Source organism: Ostrea edulis, chromosome 6, assembly GCF_947568905.1.
Source record: "Ostrea edulis chromosome 6, xbOstEdul1.1, whole genome shotgun sequence".
Taxonomy (NCBI): Eukaryota; Metazoa; Mollusca; class Bivalvia; order Ostreida; family Ostreidae; genus Ostrea; species Ostrea edulis.
In genome coordinates this window covers 21,701,872-21,728,122 of record NC_079169.1, presented here as the reverse complement: position 1 = coordinate 21,728,122, position 26,251 = coordinate 21,701,872, and the positions used below count along the sequence as shown (strand labels likewise).

The following is a 26,251-nucleotide window of genomic DNA, read 5'->3' as shown; positions in this document are numbered from 1 at the left end:
TGTTTTATTTGTGAGATGTCCAGTAGTTGGACGATGTTTGTCTTGATGATGTCATAATGGCAATATCCTGCATGGGCGTGTGTGAAAATATTCAGATATTATACATTTGCATGAGGATTTTAACTATTTGTGTGAATGTCTTTGAAATTAGTGTGGTTTAATTATCGTTAATACAATGAGAGATTGTCACAATGTTTCACCTGTTCCTCTGTTTATAAAATGTGTTGCCAAAACATCTTGTGTTCTGGAATGATGCATCTCTGTTGTCGGTTTTTCCCCTGCAGATGGTCGGCATTATACGCTGGGTTTGATTTACTGCTAATCAATAGTCTTATGGTAGGCGTAGTACTAATGTTGTGTTATTTCATCGTGCGAAAACACTACTGTGTGACTGACATGTGAAAATACATGTATGTTAGGAAGGATCAATACAGGCCAATTATATTTTGCCCTGTACCGTCAGTGTGGCCTATAAGTGATCTCAGACTAACACCTAAATGTTTGTTATATACCCTTGTTAGATTAGAATATAAATTGGATTTGGAGCTCAGAAATTCAGCAAGAAGTTGATTAAGGTTTCTATGTTATCTAGAGAGAGCTATGATGTATGAACTATATAATACTGCAGTGTAAATTGCTTGGCAGTATCCTGCAAATTTGATTTATGAAAAATTCATTTTAGTATGCAAGATTTTCAATGTTTCATTGATGTAATTGGTGTTGTACTATTTAGCGTGTTTATGATGTATTGTAGCATTATTGGCTAAATTGGTTGCTCATAACTTACATCTTATTCATTTATCATAAACAAGCCTGGTTTTGTAAAGAGAATATTATTATGTATATTTCATCTTTACTGCCAAATTTTATGGAGACAGCTGGCAATTTATCATTATTTGGGACAGGCGACACAGTCCTCTTTAATTTCATGATGTAAATGACGAATTTTCTTTGTTAATCAGCTAATTTAAGAAATTAAGAGAAAATGCCACTATATTCACATTTTCATTGAAACAAAGCTTGGAGGAGAGCTAAAAGCACTTAAACTTCTGCAATTTAAGCCAGAGTCTCGGTTAACGTCCCTATAACGCTCCTTATATACCTCGAATATGTGGTAATACGAATAAATAAATAGAATAAGTAAAATGTAATGAAAACAAAAAATACATATACATGAAATATAGAATAAAAGTGTTGGGGCTGAACCTCTTGCTGGCTGGAGTAGGGACATACTGTAGTGTTGTACAATGTATTAGGAATCAGTCAGTAATGAAGGTTATATAGGAGTTGTGAAATAATTAGGATGGGTAGTAATCTAAGTCCAACTACACTTCAACAAAGTTAAGGACACTGAAAAATAACTTTGTAGCAGAGATGGTATATTTAAAGCTTGCTCAGACATAAGTGTGTCATGATAAGTTAGTCTATTTCTATTACATGATCTGATTTCTAAAATATTATTAAAAATATATTGTCCAAGTGATAATTTTGCAGAGAAATCTCTCTGTATAAATCAGTGAGAGTATGTACTCTTGTAATTCTTGTTTGAAATAGTTCAAGGTCACAAAGATTGGCAGTATACAAAAATCAAGATAATTAGGGATATCTGATTTGCCCATCCGAAGGAATTCATCCCATTAGGTCCACTCTAGTTTATAATCTCTTGTCCTGTTACTAGAAAAGTCATTCGTTAAACAAACGCCAAAGATTTGTGTGGATTATGCACTAGATTAATTAGCAAGCATGCATATATAACTATCTATTCTTAGGCTATGTGTGCTTTGTTAAATGAAGGCTGATATGTATTTTGTGCTGAATTCTATAAGATTACACACAAATGTGAATACTGTAAATTCCTTATTATACACAAGTAATTAATTATTTCATTCATGAATGAGAAGCCTGCACTCGCGAAATGCAAAGTCTCACTTTTTTAATATCATATTTGTATATCTCTAGGTCCCTTAGAGTATAGCTGTCATGCTTTTACAATTTTGTGAATAGAAGTGAAATGGAGAATGAGGAATCTGCTGTTTGTTATACTGGTTTAGATTACGACACATAAATATACACCTACCATTATATGAAACATTCTGTAGAGTTCAATACAAGCACATGCCTTAACTTATATATGATGACAGACAAATAAAACCGGTTTACAATATTTTGTTTTTGTTTTGCATAATGATATGAATGAGTCTTAGAATTATATTTACATGTATATATAACTTTTATTCATTTTAGCAAATCAAAGCTGCTGAGAGATACCTGAAGAGATTAGAATTTCACCTGGCAAAGGTATACTGTCCACACACACACACACAGAGAGAGAGAGAGAGAGAGAATGAATTTATAAATATATGTACACCTATGTGATAGATTTATTTGAATTCCAGATAGAAGAACTCCATGATCATTACCTCGTTCAACAACAGATGAGAGAAGGTGAGGATTTTAACTTAGATATACATGTACTACATTTTCTTGTTTTCTGTGACAAGACAAGCCATATGCCTTCAATCCAGATAGGTGGTTCAAGTGGAATGTTGTATTTAGATAATTTGATAAATTACTATTGTAATTTGAGAAAGTAGCCAGAGAAAATAACCCGTGTATGGGAAAGTGGAACCAGAGTTAGTGGTGGTTGCAATCATTTCTCCGATTTGTATTGATTGGGTATATTTTAGTCATTTTGCAAGAAAATTTGGTATTAATAGATGAAATTTTAATGCTTGGAAAATCTTGTTGTCTTGGAAACATGCTTGTGCATGGTTTCTTCTGTTTGATTAAGAGGAGTGGCACTTAATGTTACAACATTAGGCCAGTATTTCATGTTGATAGTCATAACCATAAAGCAAGACCCAGCTTCTAGTTGACATTATGCACATGATATGGATTGATTGAATATTGTTTAACGTCCCACTCGAGAATATTTCACTCATATGGAGATGTCACCATTGCCAGTGAAGTGCTGCAAAATTCAGGCCTATGCTTGGCTCTTATGGCCATTGAGCAGGGAGGGATCTTTATCGTGCCACACCTGGTGTGGTGTGGCACGGGACCTCGGTTTTTATGGTTTCATCCGAAAGACCGCCCCATTTAGTGACCTCTTATGACAAGCAAGGGGTACTGAGGACCTATTCTAACCAGAATCCCCATGGGACTCCTAGTATGGAAACGTCATGTAGTCCAAGATATGTATGATGTCATGAAAAATACTGGACCGATTACAATAGCGAGAGTTTGTTGCTAGATAAGTAAAAGTTTTGTTATTGTCATATAATGACAGAAAAAAGTCCATGATGAAGTAAAATCACAATGCCAGTTTCATTTTAAGGCACCAGGACTATGCAGAGAGCTTTCATAGTGTCTCCTCATCGCAAGAAAGACTCGATGGAGAGAGTTCGATATGGACTTAAAGAATGCTCACAGGTAAACCAATGAATGCTGAACTACAGCACATTCTACCACATTAATATGGGGAAATCAGATCATAAATCAGGATCACCTTCATTAAATGGCAGTAGTGGTGGGTCAAAATGAAAAGCAATCAATATTCATTCATTGTTTCTGGTAATGATTTTCAGTTTTGGGAAGAAATATGGATTCAGAAATATAGCAGGGTTGCCCGTTTTGAATGTGGCAATAATGTTTTTATGTGGAGGAAAAATCTAGGTTTGTCAGCGAGAGCATGGACATATCATGCAAAAATTATTCTAAACTCATAAAACACAGCTTCAAAGCACAGAGTTATAAAACTGACAAGCATATATCATTAGGAGTGTCACAGGCACCTGTTCTACTCAGATTTCATTCAAACTATATTACTTTAGATTTCATTACCTTTGTTTTACAAAATTAAGAAAGGAAACTTCCTTAAAGTTTTTCTTTTATATGCTTTATTAAATGATATTTGTACAGGAATTGAAACGAAATTCTAAATCTTTAAAAACATTCTGTGAAGAATACGCTGCATGCATAGATGTGAACAAATACAAATTTGTAATGTGAACCAGATACAAATTCATAAAGTCTGAGCTTATAAGAATTAGATATCCAACACACAATTAAAAAAAATATTTTGATAAGAAAACCTGCTTCAGGTACACATCATTTGTGATATAGTAAAATATCATTTGAAAAGGTTCATGTTTAACTTGCTTTGAAGGTTTAAGGAAAGGTGGAGGATTCACTGACTGTCAACAAAAAATAGCCAGATCAGATTTTCATAAGAACACACTCAATTACTCTGTCCAACACGGTAAACCAGGTCATAAAATTACCTGGTAATTTCTATGTAGATTTATGAGGTTAGGCTCTTTGATCTGTGGAAAGTGGAGGCTGACCAACCTATCAAGGTGTCTCTCTTCCTTAATGAAGTAAACTGTTTTCTTGATTAAATTGATTTGGGGTTCAGATGTAGTTCAAGGAAGATGAATGATGATAAGGGAGAAAACTCTAGATTAGTTCAGGAAAAAATGCATTCTTATCAATCACTCCCCCTTTTTTTTTCTAGACTATGTGCTCCATAGAGGCACAGCTGGAGGCCATGATGGGGACTTTCTCATGTAAACTCAAAGGTAATGACTGTGAAATATGCAAATGAAGATCAATAGCAAAAGATTAAATTGTAAGGAAAAATCAAGCATACAGTGATCTTGTCTGCCCAAAGAAAGACAACTCCAGGTCTAGATTATTTATTGAAAATGTTGACTCTCAAGTTAAATTGTTTAAACAGGTGCACAGATTGAATTTAATGATTTGCTGTTTAGGCATGGCTGGATTTGCCAGACTCTGTCCAGGAGATGTTTTTGAGATTGTTCTCAAACATGGCACACAGAAGTGGAAGTCAAAAGGCCGAATAGAGAAGAATGGGTCACAAAGATGGGATAATCATGAGTACAAGTTCAAAGCCGTCATTGGGGATGTGTTCAATATTAAGGTATGCTGTCATTGGGGATGTGTTCAATATTAAGGTATGCTGTCATTGTGAGGGTGTTTGATGCAAAGGTATGCTGTCATTGAGGACATGTTTAATATTAAGGTATATCAATACCTGGGACATGTTTAGTATTAAGGTATGTCATCACTGGAGATGTGTAAGACATTAAGATATAGGTATTACTTCATTTAGGAATTGTAAAAGCTTAATGCTTTGTATTTCTAACTTGATTATAGGTTGTTAAAAATAAACTTTAAGAATTTGAATTTACGTAAGTAAGATAGAAGTATTTTCTTTATGTTATTTATGTATTTCATGTTTGGGTCTTGTAGGGCATTGAGTTGAGGCTGCTGAAGTCAGTGACTCTGGGACAGAAGAAATGTGAAACCAAGGATTTGTTTTCTGCCAACCCTCAACTAATGACAGTCAGCATTAACACAAACGGCTCACTCAAACTCAGTGTTGTCATCATCTGGAAGTAAGACTCACTGGAACTGTGTGGCAGATTAAATTTTGAGTGTGTGATGGAATAAAACAAGAGCATTACCTTTTACTTGAGATGTATATAGATATTGTGAACCGTATATACTTGTGTATAAGTCGGTGACCGTTTTTAGGAGATGTTAAATTAATTTTTTATGCTTTTAGTCCTCTTGATGGTGTGGAGGAGACAATGCCATATTTTGATGTTCCTCTTCGACAGCCAAACACACCTAGGAGGCGGCCTGTGTCTGTGATGGCTCTCAATGGAGAACTGGTCAGTATTATGGTGTATAGCAGATCATTTATTACCTTCAAAATTCTACAAAGTAATTTTAAACAATGCACCCATTTGTTCTTGCATGTTTATTGAGAAAACTTGTAGTTTTTTTTCATATATAGAGAATGAGAGAGAGAGAGAGAGAGAGAGAGAGAGAGAATACCAGCAGACAGTTTATGAAGAAAGGCATTTCAGAAACGATTACAACATTAACTAAAAACTACAAGTAGATTTAGCATATGGGGAAACAAATACAGTGCACATATGATTTGCAAATCGGGTATGTACAAAAGTATATAGACAATATCAGTGTTAAACTAACATATGAATAATAAACTAGAAGGAATTTGCCATTTTAAAGCAAGGATTTTTGCAGTTTTAAAGCATGACCTTTTTTTCTGAAAGTTTTAACTAGATATTCACTCAATTTGAATAACTGGTTTGTCTTTGGTATATATTTGAATACACAGTTGATCACATCGTTATCAGTAGATATTACATACATACTTTTCAATTCATCACAATGTGCATTATCTACATCTTTTATTGTTGTAGACACAGAGTGATTTTCTGGGACCAGGAAGAAGATTCTCGAACCCTGTCGGTCTGACACAAACAAAAGACGATAACTTTATTCTCCGAGTTTCAGCTCCATCTAGCACATATTCCTCACCCCATCACCAAGGAAATCATCTATCAAATCAATCAAATGCCATGTACTTGCCAGGTGGTGCTTCCCCACAATTCACGACTGCTCATTCTCCTCCCGTGACTTCAAGGACCGTTGATTCGAGGCAGCAGATTCCACAGAGATACACTGTGTCACAACCGAACTTAAACTCGGGGCTGGGGGCCTCCCCTACCCCCAACAGAATTCCGCAATTTCTGTCTAGTGGATCTAATGATACTTATGGAAATATGCATTTTAATGTGGCCATGGGTCACGGCATCACACTGACTAAGGATGAACCTGTGCACATTGAGGATGCTCTGAACAGTTTAAGTGCTAGTCTGGAGGATTATCATGGACAGTACAGAGAACTGGAGAAGCTAGAAGATGTGGTGGTCATGTTGGAGCAGGTGCTAAGAGTGAGTGCCATATAAAACTCTAAAAATAGACTACATGTACAAGTACCAGCACTTTGATTTTAGGTCTGAATTTCATGAACAATGGTATAAAAATTTCATTTTTCTATCCCTTACATTCTTTTGCCTCTCTGGTATTGCTGGGTTTTGGCCACAATCCATGATTTTCTAATTCTTATTACAGAAAGAATCAAGGTGCAGTTCCCGGTCAGGCAGTATAGGTGTGTCGGTTCAAGATGCCCTTGGTGCTTTCGATTTCTTAGATACTGAGGAGACTGAGGAAGGGGAGACAAATCAGTATGTAGACATTTTTAGCTTACAACTTGCAAGTTCCATAATGGAGGACAATGCTACATTTTTCATTCTGAATGATATGAGAATATTCCTCCTATCAAGTTTTGTAATGCTATTAGCATTATTAGATAAAATGTCTTTACAGTAAAGGAAATTTTTCCTGTTTCAGTGAGTCTACAGTTTTTGACAATGTGATGTCTAGCCCTGAGTCTACAGCTAAAACGGCAGACTCTGGAATCGAGTCTCTGGCCAAGAGGTTGTCTGAGGATACAAACTTGGGCTCCAGCGAAGGCTCAAGTCCTCTTCCTCCCAGCACAGGAAATGAACAGGTGGACCAAGCACTGGTGTTTCACCTGGTTTACTGTGAAAGGCTTCTGGAGGTACAAACTGTTTCATTTTTGTGTGATTTTTTTTTTTTTTAAATTTGATAAAAACGAAATGAAGAATTGTAACAGATTGATATACATTGTGCAAATTTTAATTAGAACATCATCAAAATTATAAAAAATGGCAAATACTGTAGTGTCTTGGGCAAAGGGAAACAACTTGTTTACCTGGTATGAAAATTTGCACTTTATGTTCAAAATAACTTTCTAAATTTGTAGAGTTTGGGAAGTTTTGGACCCTTAAAATGCAGAGAAATTTATGCATTGGATAGACTACAAAAACAAGCAGACATTATAGAACACCTAATAAAGATTTCACACTCATCTGATGTAGATCTCCATGCCAGTAAGTTTTGAACATCATTACACATAACACAGACAGGTTTTAGGGGTCATCCATAATTGTCAACCATTTTCCAAAGTGTGCAAAAAGAAATCACGCTCGGTGGGAGGGGGGTGAAAAATCGACAATTTTACCATACGTTCTTTTTTTCTCTTCCGGATTTATTTCATATCCGCGGAGTTCGGTTTTGTTTTATCGTATATAGACCTATTGGCTATAAAAACATAAAAGTATTGATCATGTTACAAAAGTATAATGCCCATAAAAAAGACGACAAGATAAGACAGAGACATCTTTATTTTTTCTATAAAAACAAAAATCTATTATGTACACAAAATTTGCACATTTATAAAACATTATATCATTCATAAATAACAAGAAATAGGGGTACCAATATCAAAGAACTCATTGTTTGAACTAAATTGCTCATAAACTTGATTGTCGATCTTCTTGTTGGGAATTTGAAAATGGTTGATGTACACTTTTTGAGGGGGGGGGGGGGGGGGTGTCTCAAAAAGTGTGCTTTTTGCACACTTTGGAAAATGGTTGACAATATATGGATGACCCCTTACATTTTCTAATTTTGTGGCTTTTATCATATACCTGGTACTTGTTTTATGTTGTTGTTTTTTTAATTTTGTGGTTTTTATTGATGTGACAGTTATGACAGAGCTCAGTGAGGACAAGAGTTTACGAGAATTCTGGGTGAGATGCACAGACACCAATATTCTCTATATTCACCCAGAGAAACTTGTTTGTGCCTTTGAACAAAAGTACGGAGCACAGCTTCAAAGTAAATATAGCAGGGATCCAAGAAAAGGTGAGTGTCTCCATGCACTATATTGCTGAATTCAGTATTATTCTGTTGAAACCTACTCGTAAAGGACAAATTTCTATTCTAAAACCAGACGGATAAATCAGTGAACAGAGTACTATCCTTCAGCAGACAGACACACATGTTGACTTTGATTGTTGTTAATATTTGTACACATCATAGCATTTTATTAGAGTTTTTACTTTATTTTCCATTCTCAGTGTTAATATTTGTACACATCATAGCATTTTATTAGAGTTTTACTTTATTTTCCATTCTCAGTGTTAATATTTGCACACATAGCATTTTATTAGAGTTTTTACTTTATTTTCCATTCTCAGTGTTAATATTTGCACACATAGCATTTTATTAGAGTTTTACTTTATTTTCCATTCTCAGTCTTAAGACACTTGGTGATGAGGATCCTGGACGTTCCTAGCTACGAACCAGAAAAGGTCAAGGCCACTTGTATAGTCACTCTTCACCAGTTTCTGCAGTACTTCAAAGATGAGGGTGGTCTACAGAATGTGGATGCTGTGGCAGCAGAATGTAAGATAATTTGTCATTTTATGCAGCAGTTCACATACAGTCCAGTCTGTCATAGTAGTCACCCCTTGTATTAAATGACTCTCTGTCAAATACGACCTTATCTAGTTCTTCCTTACGTAATTTCCTATATAAATAGACTGTATTAAAAGACACCCTACCTTATGTGACAAGCGACCATGACTTTGAACACTATAACGATATTTAGACTGCTTTAAATGACTTTAGGATGCCCCCTAACTGTGTGCTGTTACCGATAACAACACAGAATGTTTAGTCTCATTTGATGTTAGTCAATGAGAAAAAATGGTGTTCCAAGCCAATAGTAGATTTTTAATCTCTCAATACAAAAAAAAAAAAAATGAAACTCTTGAAGAAACTTAAATTCAGGTATTCTGGGCTGCAAAATAGCAGAGGAATTTGACAATGGAAAAACACAGATACAATCTGCTAAAATTTAACATGGGAATCACTTATAGCACAATTGTCATTAATAACACTGTACAAAATTGATATGTGGTGTTTATAATTCCAGTACATGTTTGCACTCATGACTTCTTGTAAGCCAAAGGTGTGATTAAGGTTCTGTAGACAAATGAGACTTCCTGTGACTTGAAAGTTCTCGTCTAGACTGTACATGTGTGTAAGACTGTACATGTGTGTATGACTACATGTGTGTACAAATGTCCATGTGTGTATGACTGTACATGTGTGAACAAATGTCCATGTGTGTATGACTGTACATGTGTACAAATGTACATGTGTGTATGACTGTACATGTGTGTACAACTACATGTGTGTACAACTACATGTGTGTACAAATGTACATGTGTTTACAAATGTACATGTGTGTATGACTACATGTGTGTACAAATGTACATGTGTTTACAAATGTACATGTGTGTACGACTACATGTGTGTATAAATGTACATGTGTTTACAAATGTACATGTGTGTATGACTACATGTGTGTACAAATGTACATGTGTTTACAAATGTACATGTGTGTATGACTACATGTGTGTACAAATGTACATGTGACAGTGTAAGACTGTACATGTGTGTACGACTGTACATGTGTGTACATCGTCAAAAAATATCAGAAAATTAGCATCACTTATTCAGAAGTGTGTAATACTTGTATTTTGAGAAAAAATGTCTATTTATAAAGAAATGTTTCATTTTATTTTCAGTACAAATGATAGAAAGGCTGTGCTCTGGAAAGTCTGAGAGTATAATTAAGAGTGTGATGTCCCTAAACAACACCCTTCCCCCCTCCCCGTGCCTCAAAGTGATGGGGGCTCTATTGATCAGTGGCAGCCATGAAGTGGCCAGGACAATAGGTAAGGGCTTTATCCATTCAGTCAGTAGAAAGGTATTTAACAAGGACTAATTTGAAAATCATATTATACCTGTACACTGTAGTACCATCAAAGGGTAGATCACTCTAAATATGGAAAGGGTAGATCACTCTAAATATGGAAAGGGTAGATCACTCTAAATATGAAAAAAATTCCAATAAGATGTGAATTTTCTTTATATATAGGGTGATCTTACATTAATTAATTCATGCTATATGTTGTGGGATGCAAATTATGCAAGCGTTGTTTAATTTGATAGTACATGGAGACTCTCTTATTAAACTTAAGAAGTCAATTGTCATATGTACTATTAATGTAAATGCTAATAATGTGATTTTTATATATGCTTATGGAATAAATATGAATGATATTTCTATTGATGAAGTAATGACAGGTATGTTTATAGTCTGTGTCACCTGACCATTAATGACTGAATCATTCATTAATTATTTGTTTGTGGTCATTGATGTGTCCAGACTTTATGTGGGTGTGTATAATTAATGTGCCATGTCATTTGGATATAAACAATATCCTGTTTTTCTTGTTTTACAGAGTCCTTCTTAGAGGCCATTGCAAAAACACAAGAACCAAGGGACAAGGTAAGTTCTTGGTCATCAAGACCCATATTATTTATTTTTCTCTATCTTTATAGATGAGAATGTTTGGAACTTTGTTTATGATTTTCGACTTACTGTATGCAAATACAAAAAAACAAAAAAAACAAGAGATTGTTTCCAATGTGATGTTTGTAGGCGTTGCTGGTGTTTATTGAGGGTTTAGAAGACAAAACCCCCGAGATCAGAGCAGGGGCTTGTGAAGCTCTGGGAAAACTCGAGGTGAGTAGCATGCACTATCAATGTACAGTGATAAAAATCCTGTAAATGTTTTGCATGCCTTGAGAATGCTTTTTTGGTTTTTCATTTGGTATTATTTGTGTTCACATTGCAGGCATCAGAAAGCATTGACCGATTGTCCTACCTATGTCAGACTGACAGCTCCACTGTAGTCAGGGTCAGGTCCAAACAGGCACTGTTCTGTTTTGGTAAGTATTAAAACTACTCATTGTAAACTATAGACAGGTCCAAACAGGCACTGTTCTGTAAGTATTAAAACTACTCATTGTAAACTATAGATAGGTCCAAACAAGCATTGTTTTGTAAGTACTAAAACTACTCATTGTAAATTGATTAGTGGATTACTGAGATTCAAATTCACGTGTAGATCTTTGAGAAAAAGAAATCATCAGATATGAAACAATGACTATTTCTGAGCTCTACTTATACTTACAGAATTGTGGATCTACACTTAATGAACATGTGATTATTGACAATTCTACCACGGTTATTACTAAGATCAAAGGAATACCGCAGCCATTATTCTGCGATATACCGTCATACGTAATGACTGATTATAAGAAATTTGGTACCCATCTCGCTTGCACTTCGTGTTTTGCTAATACAACAATAAAGTCAATAATTGATAATTCAATTTCATAATCATAAAAATTAATCAATTTATGTCGCAAAACAAATTCATAAATTACTGAAGAACATTTGCTATTCGGTACAAATCAATCGTCTACATTCCGAGATCGATACACATGTAAACAAACCTGTAGATGCTCACACATTTTTCTTGGACTGTGTATTCAAAGCATTTGATATAATCTGTTAACATCCAACTAAATACTGGAAATAGCCTATTTTTTCAATAGATCTCGTATGCACTACCATCTCACCTTTTTTTGGTCAGCATGTAGGCCCAGTCCGTTTTGGAAAATGTCATGACGTCACAATGACCTAATTCGTAGCTATATACAGCAGTTAAACGATCGGCTGTATATTTCTGGGCCATAGTAGAATAGGAATAAAGTTCTTGTTTTTGTGACTGATGCAGAATAACCTCGTTCTCTAAATGTTGTTGGAAATATAAAAGCCTCCGCTTTTAATTAAAAAAAAAAAAACATTTCGAGACCGGGGCCACCGTTATTGCCAAGTCGTAAGATCATAGGAATTCAGAGGTCATTATTCTGCGATATACCTTCATACATAATAACTGATTATGAGGAAATTGATACACGTCTGACTTGCAATTCGTGGTTTTTTTTAATAAAACAATAAAGTTGATAACTGATAATTCAGTGGGTATAATCATAAAATTTTATCAATTATAAAAATTGCAAAACAAATGCATGAGTGGCCGAAGAATATTTGTCTTTCAATATAGAATAATCGTTTGCATATCGAGATTGATACAGTGTATTTACACTCACTGTATCTTTTCTTTCTATCCCGCGTGGATCCGGTTTAGGATCAGTACCCCTTGCTTGTCGTAAGAGGCGATTAAATGGGGCGGTTCTTCGGATGAGACCGCAAAAAACGAGGTCCCGTGTCAAAGTAGGTGTGGCATGATAAAGATCACCCCCTGCTCGAAGGCCATAAGCGCCGAACATAGGCCTAAATTTTGCAGCCCTTCACCGGCAATGGTGACGTCTTCATATGAGTGAAAGATTCTCGAGAGGGACGTTCAACAATATTCAATCAATCTTATATTTGATCGACTGTATATTTCCGAGACGTAGTAAAATAGAAATAAAGTTCTTGTTTTTGTGGAATATGCAGGATAAACTTCTCGGGCTCAAAATAATGTTCGAAATATAAAAGCCTCGGCATTTATACTTAAGAAATAAAGATCGCGTTTTCGTGTATGTTGCAGGGATAACTTCCGAGGTCGACAAATGTAGACGTGATATATAAAGGCCGAGGCGTTAACCAAGGCTTTTATATTTCAAACAACATTTTGAGGCCGAGGAGGCTTTTCTGCATCATCCACGAAAACAAAAGACTTTATATCTATTCTACTCTGGCCAACTGATCCTACGAATTGGGTCACCGTGACGTCATGACTGTTTCCGAAACGGACTAGACCTACATGTGTTTGCTGACGAAAAAGTTGAGATGGTAGGGTATACTAGATCTGTTTTGAAAACGTTAAGTATTTAGTTTGATGTTGACGGATTCTATCAACTGCTTTGAATATACAGTCCAGGATAACTACACATACATGGAAGAGGGATAATTTGTCTTTGCAGTGACATGTTTATAAGTGTATCGATCTCAGATTTATATTAATGACAAATGTTCTTCAGTCAATTATAAATTTGTTCGGCAATATACATTGGTTATTTTTATTTTGAAATTGAATTCTCATTATCGACTTTATCGTTTTATCAACAAAACACGAACTGCAAGATGTGTATCAAAGTTATTATGTATGAAGGTATATCGCAGAATAATGACCGCGGTTTTCCAATGAACTTTGCAATAACCGAGGTAGAATTCAAAATATTTCTCAACCTTTGAGGTTATCCTGCAACATCTGTGAAAACTCGATCTTTATTTTTTAACACAATTATTACTTACAGTTTAACGCAGACTAGAAACTTTTGTCTTGCACATAATCATGACTAACACACTGACTAGCGCATGATCATAGCAGAATAACGCGTATCATTACCTTATACTTCTGTTGATAGGTAATGTGGGAAGACAAGCTTTTGAGGAGATTCAACTGTCCACTCACGGTTTTCAAGGACTGCAGGTCAGAAAGTAGGACAGTTTGTAAACTGAAGACACAAAGAACATTACCCCCCCACCACCACCACCACCACCAACTGTGTGATCTTTAAACAGCGGTAATGAAAAATCAGTTCATTTGGAAAGAGAGTGTGTGTTTATACTACTGTCATCAAAGATATAATTCCATGGTCACAAAGATTCATTTATTCAGCCAACATACAGATAACTTATTAGTTAGCACTCTGCAGAAACTCGTGAACTTGCCAACCATTCCAAATAGATATGAAATGATATACATATGTATATACGTATAAATATGACAAATGCTTGATATTGCAATGGGATATGTTACAGTATTTTGTAAAAGTTTGTGCCTTGGTTTGTTTTTTTGTTGACATACAGTCTGACAAAACTTGAAGCATAATTAAGGTGCTTGCAGTTTGACCGTTTCTACAACTGGAATTGTATGGTTACATGTAAATGTACTGAGAGTATACCTTAACATTTCTAATTCAGCGCTTCTTCAAATCCAGCATTATTTATCACTGTAGACTGATGTAAAGTGATTATATTTTGTGCCAAAATTGTCACATACATGTTATGTACCTGCACCGCTTGTAATGGTCATTCAGTGTAGACAGTTCCGTGTTACAGTGTAGGTTTTGTACTTTATACAGCAGACTTTGATATTGGAGATTATTTGTATCGTTAACTTTCACTATGATAATGTATATTGTACCTATGTTCCTTCTTACCAAAGATAAATTGCTGTCAAATGATATTATTATTGATTAAGTGCAATACTTCATTGCAAGTTGTGTACATATTAACTGCCTCCCAAGTCGTTTTTGATTACCAAGAAAGTTCTAAGGTTTGCGCTGATAAACTCAGTCCATTATTCTAATGCACAATCTTCTTCATTTGTCATACAGTGCAACCTGTGTTTTAAATGGTCATTATCTGCTAGATTTCATATCTATATATGCGTTATACAAATTGTTTGTTTATCATGTTAACCTAGTCAAATTATACATTGTGTACGACATTAAAAATGGTTATACTGTATAAAAGGTTGTTGTCATGCTTAGACTTAGGGAGGTGAGCATCCATTACAGTGCTGAATTCGTCGTCTTTCATCACTTTTCCAGCGGTTGACAGTTCTTCCAGAGCTACTGTCTGTCCGGAATCAGTGTCACTGTTGCTCATAATCACCCCTATTTTCTTTTGAATCGCTTGCAGCATAAAGCGGCTGTCAGCGAGCGTTGATTCAGGGTGCACGTGTGAATTAAAGCCATGCCGCGTTCGACAATACAGAGAAATTGAATGCCTTGTTCCAGCTGCAGTATCGCTATATGCGGAATGACGAATTGCATGGGGATTTTCAGTTAGACGTGGAGGCGGATTAATTGTATCTGCAGGAAACCATTCTGTTTCGGGACATAAATCGAAGAGATCTGATGATAGTTTGGTTGGTGTACTTCAGTCGAAGAAGTCAGATTCGTATCCCAATGGTGTGTTATAAGGAAGACCTATACAAATGAGAAAAATCAGTTTGTGAAATATTTTACCAACTATACATTGTACGTTGAGTTTAGGATTAACCCAATCTCGGCATCACTGCTTCAATATTAAATCGATGCACTGATCACGCAGCCTTATAGGATACCACATTATATCCAATTCATATGATTAAATGTTATGAGCATGTGCAAATACGTTATGCAAATGATTGGCAAGGAATGCAATATCTTGTACATTTAAAGGGTCGTGCACGAGAACACTGTGTCTCCTATCTCAAACACCAAAATAGCGTTTCGCACCAGGACATTTCCCTTACAAGGCAAACTTTGTTGGCGACGAAAAACCCCTAACAATATTAGGCTTGAAATATAAAATTGGTAATTATCTACGAAAAACTATCGAACATCAATGTTAACCATCTTCATTAAAATATATTTGTAAAAGATTTGAAAAAGGACATTTTTCAATGCGTTGACGCCAAGGCCGTTTACAAATTGCTATTATAGACAGATGAGCAGAACGGCCGACTGGTTTTCGGCCTGTTGCAAAGACGAACATAGAAAACTAGGAGTTTCTCACGGGTGGTGTGTGTTATATACCTACCCTGTAAAGTGTCCACGGGCTGCAGAACGAGAGGGAAATCTACGAGAGAAAAATCCTTCATTACTAAGATTAAAAAATTAGCATTAACTCTGCATATTTGACAAGATCTGTCTGCATTAGCTCTGGTCACGCAGTGTTCTATGTACACTTTGACACGATTGGATCGCGGAAGTATGATTTATTTCATATTAAAAAAGTATTCTATAATTGTGATATCGTGCAGTCTTTTCTGACAGATTCTGCTTAGTAAACAGATTTCAGAATTTCATTTGACATTATGAAATCTGTCGTGTAGAATTTAAAAAAAACACCCAAACCAACTAACCTTGAGAACACTTGTAATACACCCCTAGGTGCAGAAGATGAAGACCAATGGTGTTTTCTAGCGGCCCAATAGCATTGCTCTTACAATCCGGGTCTTTTTTGATTATCTGATTCATACAGGTTTTATAATTTGAAATTGTTCTGAAAACAAAGATATACGATTAGAAAACAGTATCCCGATTAAAACCCACAAATAAGAAGACAGAATATGTTGGTCAATAAGTATCCATACCCGCATTCCTTCTTTCTGACACTTCTCCTTCGACTGTAGGGGCCGAGATTATTGGCGATACCTTGACACATTTTCAATTGTTTCTTGTCAATGCATACTAAAGAGTGAGTGAAATCTGAAGAAAAAAAATCACACACAAGATAACAGGGTAGTGTCTGGTGTGATATCCCATCTAGATGTACATATGTTTATCATTAGCACGTTAGATACACGTACATGAAATACGAGAAAGCTGCGTTAATTGTGTTTCACCGATAGAAAACACATTTACAATGGACACTATTTGTTATACACCTGTGCGTAAACAAAAAAGATTGATTCGCGACGTCATATATTAAAAATATTTACATTTCCAATGTTTTTGCTTTTGATATCTTTGCAACATGTAATAATAACCATATCCTCATGAATGTTCTGCAGTTGTGAAAAATGCGCGTATGGATGTTGCTAAATGTTAACGCCTGGGAATTCCGAGTGAAATAGAATGCGCGTATGGATGTTGCTAAATGTTAACGCCTGGGAATTCCGAGTGAAATAGAATGCGCGTATAGATGTTGCTAAATGTTAAGGACTGGGAATTCCGAGTGAAATAGAATGCGTGTATGGATGTTGCTAAATGTTAAGGACTGGGAATTCAGAGTGAAATAGAAATGCTGAGTTGAAACCCCTGTAACAGTCAGTAGCCTGCCTCAATTTAAAAAAAAAACCCTGACCATACGCAGAACGAGAGATCATTATTACGTTATTATAATGCAGTTAAGAATACATAATTCAGAAGTAATGGAATTTACCATTAAATATACAGAATACAAGATATCTAATCTTGCTAAAAAGTAATGGACATGGTTAATAACACTTGGATAGATGTACGTACTGAAACATTACTAGATAGAAATGTCTTACGGACCCGGTTTATTTGAAAGGACCTGTCCTGAGACACAGTTAGATTATTCTAACTAAACAATTGCATATTAATCGTTATATTAGAATACAGTTGTACTGGACTTCAGCTTACCATTGATGTTATTACACGCCTGAGAAATAGGGTCGATAAAGTGGCGCCAGAACAACAGCACCATGGGGCACCTGTGGACGGGAACAGTGGTCACGCAGTGGTCAGCTGCCTCTATTGCGTCATTTCTTTAAAGATGAAATGCAAAATTATAAACTAGTAGGGATTACAGTATTAATTACCAGTAAATGTAAGCCATGATTCTGTTGCGTATTAATTCTTATTAATTTCTCCGAGTGTCAAATCACAGAGTTTTATTAGATAGCGACATATTGGGAAATTTTATCAATAGCAATATGGTACACAGGGTTGGGACACAATCTCAGCAAATTGGTATATACAGTAAATAGACTCTATGATATGGTACTGATAAAAAATTAGAGAGTATTTCTTTGGTCAAGTGGCATAGGTTGATGATGAAAAGGTCTCTGGATCAAATCTTAAGATGGTCATTTTTTGCTGCATGTGCCTTTGGACAAGGCGCTTTATCTACAGTGCCTCGGTCGGTTTTAGCTTCGGCTGGAAGTGTGATCTGTAACCAACGATGGTCTGACAAGTGCCACACCCCGAAGTCGATAAACTTCGTCCGCGTAGCATCACAAAAAACCATAAACTTTCTAACTAATCATCTTAACTTGTAAATTCGCGATAGATTTTATTAATAAATCTCGCAATTAGTAAGAACATTACAGTCTAAAAAGAATAGGATTGGCATCAATGTGCTGTGCATGTACCGTACTCAACCTTCATGTCAGAAACCAACCACCTGTATATTAAAAGTATCACAATTTCATAAAACTATTATCTACAGTGAGCAGCCAGATCAAACATCTATACTTACTGACAGACGTGTGTTAAGTTAGCGCCAAACAAAGTCTTCTGCAGGTCGATGACGTTGGTGTCGGTGTAAACGTTCCAGTGACCCAGACATTTCTTCAACGCTCGGTCCTCACGATTGCGGTCCGTCCAACTACATGTAGTCACTGACGATATTAACATGTCTGTCACCCCTGGATACAAAAATTAATTTACTTAACGTCATTTCGATTAATTCGGTTAATAATAACATAAAAATAAAAAATAATAATAATAAAATTTAAAAAAAACAAAAAACAAAAACAAAAACAACCAAACAAACAAACACAAAAAACCCCACCAAAAAACAAACAAACAAACAAAATACAAGCAAAACAATGTTCACATTGAATATACTGGGTACTCAGTACTAGGCAAGTAAAGTGTCCCTTTTCATTGTATCCTCCCAAACAATAAAATTAATAGACTTACCCCAAAACAAAATCAATTCAGCTCGAGAGAGAATCATTTTGGCTGCTTCGCTGTCCCTGTACTGTGGCTGAATGACAAGATAGCCAGATATGGGCCTGTCTCAGCTGTTGACGTAAACAAACGGTTATTGTCGTTTAGGCGTCCGTAACGGATGTAATACTACAATGGCGACCCTCTTTGGTCATACGGAAGATATCCGGAATCTGAACAACCACTTCAACCCCACAATTGGATACTATGTTGTCAATATGAGTTTCATTTATACTATACATGTACCATTCATTTTTTTTTAAAGATTTTGTTATCTACGTGTAAAACTAAAAGTGTTGTTTTCATTTAAAGATTATCAAATGTCAATTTTGTTTGTATTATAGAGGAGGGTCACATGTATAAAAATCATGGAAGCGTGCTGTAATTTGTATAATTCTGAAATTACCACAATATTCCATTGCTGAGATATCTTCTATAATACAAACATATATCCAGAGTGTTATGTTAATCAAGAAATAGATTTAAATAAAACAGTGATTAAAGTGAAACAGTGATTAAAGCGAAACAGCATAGATTTATCAATGAAAAAAGATTGGTAAATGTATAAAAATATTAAATGTTTTGTAGGGTAACATGTGAATCCATTGTTGACAGTCTTTGATATCATTTCAATGTTTTCGCAGATCCTTTAAGAAAGACGAGATCGAGGACACGGGTTATAAGGCCCCAGGTGATTCCTTTCTTTCTGATATTTGTCATCATATGTCAGTAACACGGGCACCTGAAGTATGGATACTAAGTACTACCCCCCTTTTGGTGGTTTTTTTTTTTTTTTTTTTTTTTTTTTTTGCGACGACAATTTTTCCGACACGTGTGTATTCCCTGTCTGTCGCATCCCAATTTTGATTTATGTGAATGTTTTGCGCTTTTTGTAAGCTTTAGAGAATGGCGTTCTGCTGTTAGTGTATTTCATTATACTGGTAGAAGGCCAATCTCTAAAGCGTACAAAAAGCGTGAAACGATTACATATATCAAAATTGGGGTGATATAGACAGGGAATCCACACATTTCGGAGAAATTATCGCCGCAAACAAAATTGAAAGGTTGGGGGGGGGGGGGTAGTAGTGTCCATACTCCAGGTGCCTTTGATCGGTAATATAAAATATATCGGAATTAAAGCACTATTCCTTTAACATCAATAGTGTCTGTCAATTTTTAAATTCACCAGATGTAGGTATGCAAAAAATTACAATACGTTTTAAAACCGAATGATATATGGAGCACTGTATGGTTGTAGCCTCCTTAATACTCAGACATCAAATGAAGAAGAAACATAATGATAAAAGATATGTATTATCTATTAGTAGAGCACACTTTCGAAACATTTTAGACATCTGTCTTAAATTATTATTTCTAGGAATATGTCGTGCAGAAAAAATATCCCTATTTTAACGCTTGGACGTGCTGCTAACATTACTGCTTTTTTATCGAGGTTGCAGGACCCCTCATCTCTTTTTCACGTATAAATGTATATTGAATCTCCTGTCTAACACACAGGGCGTGTGTACCATGAATGAACGAGTTTCATTTATTGTGGAGTATAAATATAGCTTTGTTTGACAGATTAACGAAGAGCAGACACGTCACATAAACAGGGAGATGTTTGATTTGAAGACATTAGGAAAATCTTGTTTTATCATACATAAACATGGCAATACATACATCATAACAAAACTTATTGTAAGATGTAGACAGTGCGGCCGCTAGGGCGAATGCAGGTATGTATACACATGGGGGGGGGGGGGGCGAAGAATCTATTAGGGTCACCACATGCAGTTTTTCAACATGGAATCTATCCCCGGAAATAATACTTAGTATTTACAATTGAAGGTGTATAAAAATAGGCAAATATATTAATTTTCTGTCAAAGTCAGGGGTGGGTAGGGTCATAACATGACCTCTACCAATAATAATAAAAAAAAAAAACAACGAAAAAATCTTTGTAGTGTAATGAAGATCGCACAGTATATAGAATATTAAAATCTTCATAAATCTCTATTCAATGCCAAGGTGGTGATGTCCTTAAGTTTTATGTAATGTAATCAACCATGTAGCAATGGCGTATTCTTCAGCGAACAAATTGGAGCAATATCACATTGTACAGAATCACAATCTCCAACCCACTGATTAAATATTTCAGCATTCGCATCGAGTTTGCTATATACCTGTTACTTCCCCTCCACAGGCACTCGATATTTTAAATATCTATAATAGAAAAACTGTGAATATTTTGTCTATTGAAGGACATTTTTTTAAATTAAAGATATATAAAACGTCTAGTGTCTGTGAGGCATACAGATGCGCGTCTTTCATGCGATGTGAAAATTACATTTTGTTTTCGTAAACACCGCACATCATATATTGTAAAGATTAACTAAAATCATTGGCTGAAACAATGTCATTTTAGCATCTACAGTACTTTCAAATCCACAAGAAAATCTGTATTAGGACAATCATTGCCGATAGTTTCACTACTGCTTTGTTTAATGTTGTCATTAAAATAGGCACTTCGTACAGCTTGTATTCCTTAAGACACTGACACAGGACTGCAAATAATGATATCACTTGCAAACACACACACAAACAGTTCAGCATTAGTACTGTGTAGTAGGAGTCGTCCTGGTGACCATATTTTCGAATGTTCTGAACGTTTGTCACCAAGGAAACGAATAATGTCAAACACAGCAGTCCTTGGGAAGTTCCTAGCAGCCGACATTGATTTCGATCGTCTTTCTCCTCCGTCTGCCAATATAATAAACGAGAGCATAAACCCTTTATGGATTACTCTTTTATAAATGTTGACAATTAACAGAAATATCTGGTATCGCACCCATGAGGTGTGGAATGGTAAAACAAAAATCTAAACCAAAGTTAGAATTTCTGCCATTTTCAGAATGAGGCTGGTTATATATGTTAGATATATGTTTATAGCAATACAAAATGTTTCCAAAAGAAGAGTTTAAATTAGAAAACTAATTAGAAAAATGTCACGAGCTCGGTTGGTAGTTTTCTCAATAAGAGTGTGTATGAATACCTTATTTATTTTCGAGTAATAATTTGTAAACAATAAAACCACGCTCTGCTGAAATCACACACTAGAATTAAAATGTAACTGGCTATTTTTTTTTTTTACCTTAACTAACCAACACTATTCTCATTTCATGGTGTTTTTTTTTTTTTAAAGAACCCTGATATATCTCACAGGTGCTTCATATTGTATTACAAACTCGACACATAAATCAGGTAAAATGAAGGAGTTAGTACCGTTTGTGTACAAGCTTCACTTTTGAAGACTGTATCATAAACTTCGGAAACCACTTTTCTTCTTCGGAAGTTCTCGGCCCTTCTCTGCCTCGCACTCTGTGCAGCGTGGTTAAGCGCGTCAACCTCTTCCTGGTCGAAAGCTTCCATTCTACCAACAGCAAAATGAGGTCATTGCAAATTACACTTCATGGAATGACTTACTTCATTATTGTTTAAAACACATCATTATACGATCATAATCAACGACTTTTTACCAGTGAACTCTCATAACCATGGGGCATGTTTCACAAAACTTAAGTAAGATCTATTATAAAAATTGGTACGAAACACGTCAGACGGGTATTTACAAATACAATCACAATGACGACCATACAAATTGCAAAATGCTGATTTTGAACTGATCTTTTTAAAACCATAATACATCAATTTATGTGTCAGTAGCTCATCCTGGTTTAAAAATTGATCATATGCACAGCATGCTCTCGCGTATCGAATCAGGGTACATGAGCATCGTATGCAAGTGATAATGGAATACTGTTAAATATCAAAATATGGGAAATTGAAGATGGGAGAAACTGAAGTCATCCTGTTTGTCATAAATTCTTTAAAAATCTTTTTCTTAAAGAACCACAATAGTACACTATGTATTATTGATATGTAAACATCCTCGTGAAGTTTAGATTCAATTTTGTTCACACGATGGCCTCCGAGGTTTTGTTGAAATATCTAATGGAGTCTATCTAAATCCTACATAGAAATGTTTAGTAAATCTCTTAATAACTACAAAACCCTCTCAAAACCATCATCTCAATAACTAAAAGAAAAAAACCCTCTCAAAACCATCATCTCAATAACCACAAAAACCTCTCAAAACCATCATCTCAATCACCACAAAACCCTCTCAAAGCCATCATCTCAATAACTAAAAAAAAACCTCTCAAAGCCATCATCTCAATAACTAAAAAAAAACTCTCTCAAAACCATCATCTCAATTACCACAAAACCCTCTCATAACCATCATCTCAATAACCACAGACACACTATGTCACTTTTAATATGCAAGGATCCTCAAATAGTGAAGATAGAAGTTGTTGGGTTTTTTTTCACATCATATCCTCTGTGTTCTTGACAGGACCACGAATGAGGTTTGAAATTTTACATAAGAATCAAAATACGCAAGCATCCTCTTATAGTGTAGATTCCTCTGTGTTCACATCATAACCTCCGGGATCAGACTGGGCTCACAGTAGGGATTCAATGTTCAACATAACCTCCGGGATCAGACTGGGCTCACAGTAGAGATTCAATGTTCACATCATAATCTCAGGGATCAGACTGGGCTCACAGTAGGGATTCAATGTTCAACATAACCTCCGGGATCAGACTGGGCTCACAGTAGGGATTCAATGTTCAACATAACCTCCGGGATCAGACTGGGCTCACAGTAGGGATTCAATGTTCAACATAACCTCCGGGATCAGACTGGGCTCACAGTAGGGATTCAATGTTCAACATAACCTCCGGAATCAGACTGGGCTCACAGTAGGGATTCAATGTTCAACATAACCTCCGGGATCAGACTGGGCTCACAGTAGGGATTCAATGTTCACATCATAACCTCCGGGATCAGACTGGGTTCACAGTAGGGATTCAATGTTCACATCATAACCTCCGGGATCAGACTGGGCTCACAGTAGGGATTCAATGTTCAACATAACATGAAGGTTATCTTCCTCTCCAGAACCACTAGGTTACAGACTGTCAAACTGATATGCTAGAGTGTTTATAGTATAGATGCAAGTTTGTTCCCGCCATCCCCTGCGTGTCGAGGAGACATGATTGTGATTTAACGGTTCACACATGGAAAATGGAATTTCTGAGGTAAGGAGTGTGACCCATATATATGCCTCTTGTTTACAAATTGATGAATTAATTCAGATTCACTTCAATATTTCAGAAAATGAGAAAAATAATACATTTATAAGATTCTGTTGTAAGTTGTACATTTAGAATAATGATCGCATTGATTTTCTGACTAAAACTATTCAAGGCATGGAAATATATTGATATCTTTAGTTATGAATAAAGATGAAATAAACAATCCCACAATCGATTTGAAATGTAACTAATTAGGTCCATTTCGTCTTCTACCACAAAATCTTTAACACGTATTTGAAAAGCAGCGGCAGCAAATCACCATGAATGCGTTTTACGAGTATTAGAAATGTCGATCTCGTCATTTAATGCAGGGTTTGAGGATCAAGGTCGAGAGAGGACTCTTCTGTATTCACCACAAATTAATTTATTTTTTTAAATTGACGACGAAAGCTGCAAATTATATCATCAGAGACGTGGAAGGAGTGATGTTGAAGAATGATTAGCCATGTCTCTCGAGGGAAAGCTAGAATTTCAACAATGAAGGGGAAGAAACACAGGTGCATGAGGAGGGTTATTTACTACAATGATACAACTGTCCATTTCTAATCATAATGCCTGGTTATACCATCGCCATGTTCAGCTGGGACTGAAAACATGTGCTTATGGGCATCTTATAGTTACAACAATTTTACAATTATCATAATGTAAGACAAGTTTTGGTTGAGAACTTGCGTTTAGTTGTCAAACAGCCCCAACACTAGATGAACTAGTATATAGATAGTTTTACTAGTACCATTGAGAAGTTAATATTCTTACATTTTATTAGAGTTCTATTCTACGACTGAGTAGAAAACATGGTTTTCATGAAAGATGAAGAAAACCAAGGTGTTGTGACCGGAAGTAGGTGAAATATCCGGTCATATGGTTTTTTCAAGAATCATACATATATTTCTGTGGCAGAAAAGCACAATTTGCTTTAACAGCTGTCAGTGTTTAACATGCAATTGTTCGGACCTGTTAATAGAACTCCAGGAGGAGTTAGCGGTGAGAGACGTATAATTGGCATCTCCTGCCTGATACTTACCAGTTTTCTTTTGAACTACACGATGTAATGCAAAAACCTCTGAACCTCATCAAATCTTCGTCCAAAAAAGTTATATAACATCTTGGGATTTAATCAGCATTCAAACTTTGAACAGAGAGCATCGATACCCGCGCGATCACATGTCCGCTTGGCTATCGCGCTGCTCTTGTATCAAATGTGATTAGGTTGATCAAATTTGCTGTTAGGAGCATTGTGAGGGAGAATATTATTATTGATTATTGTCAAAGACTGGTAAAACACATTCCCAGTGCACACTGCTCACGATCATAAACAACAACGCCTCGTGAATTCTTGAGGCATCTGCTGAACAGCGATGGTGAAGCAAAAACCATTACTCAAAAGTGTCGAAAGAACATCGCCCTGATTTAAGATTATACATTCTGATTTTTACGCATTTATTCTTTTGCAAAACACAATACGACACATCTGCACCACAAAAAATAATGATGATAATAAAAGATTTTCCGTTAAAACTCATATATCGTTTTGAAAAAAATAGATAGACCCAGAGCACGCGCATAGATTGTTCTATAAAGCTTATAATTACCTTCTGTGTGACAAATGCAATATATTCCTCAACAAAACAACATCATGAAATTATGAACTCAGCCACGCATGAAAGTATATCTCCCTGGTGAAACTTTGCGACAAAATGAAGAGACTGCGCGCGCCGTTCTCCAAGAAAAAAAAGAGAGAGAGAGACGGCTCTTCGCGAGCAGCATGGAAACTTGATTCACATCAGAATGATTACATTGAATTATTGAATATTTATGCCACAATGTAAAACGATATTCGAGTTTTTATTTGATTTAGAAATTATTCTCATAAATCAGAACACTGAGATGGGAGGTTTCCAATATCAAT

The 26,251-nt window shown here is 35.7% G+C and overlaps 2 protein-coding genes across 6 annotated transcripts in view; one reads left to right on the top strand and one right to left on the bottom strand.

The window, feature by feature from the left end:
- Positions 1-15,180, top strand: part of LOC125683054 (rho family-interacting cell polarization regulator 2-like) — a 35,959-nt gene extending 20,779 nt beyond the window's left edge. For all 4 annotated transcript variants that reach the window (XM_056142080.1, XM_056142079.1, XM_048923767.2 and 1 more), the window contains 18 exons: positions 2,245-2,298; positions 2,397-2,445; positions 3,338-3,432; positions 4,517-4,580; positions 4,773-4,942; positions 5,275-5,420; positions 5,591-5,699; positions 6,258-6,791; positions 6,973-7,085; positions 7,252-7,462; positions 7,688-7,814; positions 8,473-8,631; positions 9,025-9,174; positions 10,365-10,514; positions 11,085-11,131; positions 11,285-11,368; positions 11,481-11,574; positions 14,068-15,180. In XM_056142080.1, the coding sequence (XP_055998055.1) occupies positions 2,245-2,298; positions 2,397-2,445; positions 3,338-3,432; positions 4,517-4,580; positions 4,773-4,942; positions 5,275-5,420; positions 5,591-5,699; positions 6,258-6,791; positions 6,973-7,085; positions 7,252-7,462; positions 7,688-7,814; positions 8,473-8,631; positions 9,025-9,174; positions 10,365-10,514; positions 11,085-11,131; positions 11,285-11,368; positions 11,481-11,574; positions 14,068-14,144 (2,433 nt within the window). In that variant the 3' untranslated portion in view covers positions 14,145-15,180. The remainder of the gene's footprint in view (positions 1-2,244; positions 2,299-2,396; positions 2,446-3,337; positions 3,433-4,516; positions 4,581-4,772; positions 4,943-5,274; positions 5,421-5,590; positions 5,700-6,257; positions 6,792-6,972; positions 7,086-7,251; positions 7,463-7,687; positions 7,815-8,472; positions 8,632-9,024; positions 9,175-10,364; positions 10,515-11,084; positions 11,132-11,284; positions 11,369-11,480; positions 11,575-14,067) is intronic.
- On the bottom strand, positions 14,299-19,315 carry LOC125683056 (uncharacterized). Of its 2 annotated transcripts, XM_048923770.2 has the most exons (7): positions 19,090-19,315; positions 18,644-18,812; positions 17,806-17,930; positions 16,791-16,905; positions 16,560-16,699; positions 16,235-16,273; positions 14,299-15,639 (listed from the first exon to the last, which is right to left on the bottom strand). In XM_048923770.2, exons 1-7 carry the CDS (start codon positions 19,124-19,126, stop codon positions 15,590-15,592), a joined length of 675 nt encoding a protein of 224 aa, XP_048779727.2. In that variant the 5' UTR covers positions 19,127-19,315; the 3' UTR covers positions 14,299-15,589. The 2 variants fall into 2 exon arrangements, with proteins under 2 accessions (XP_048779727.2, XP_055998057.1); XM_056142082.1 differs by having other exon boundaries at positions 14,299-16,273; positions 19,090-19,307.
- Between the last annotated feature and the right edge of the window lie 6,936 nt (positions 19,316-26,251).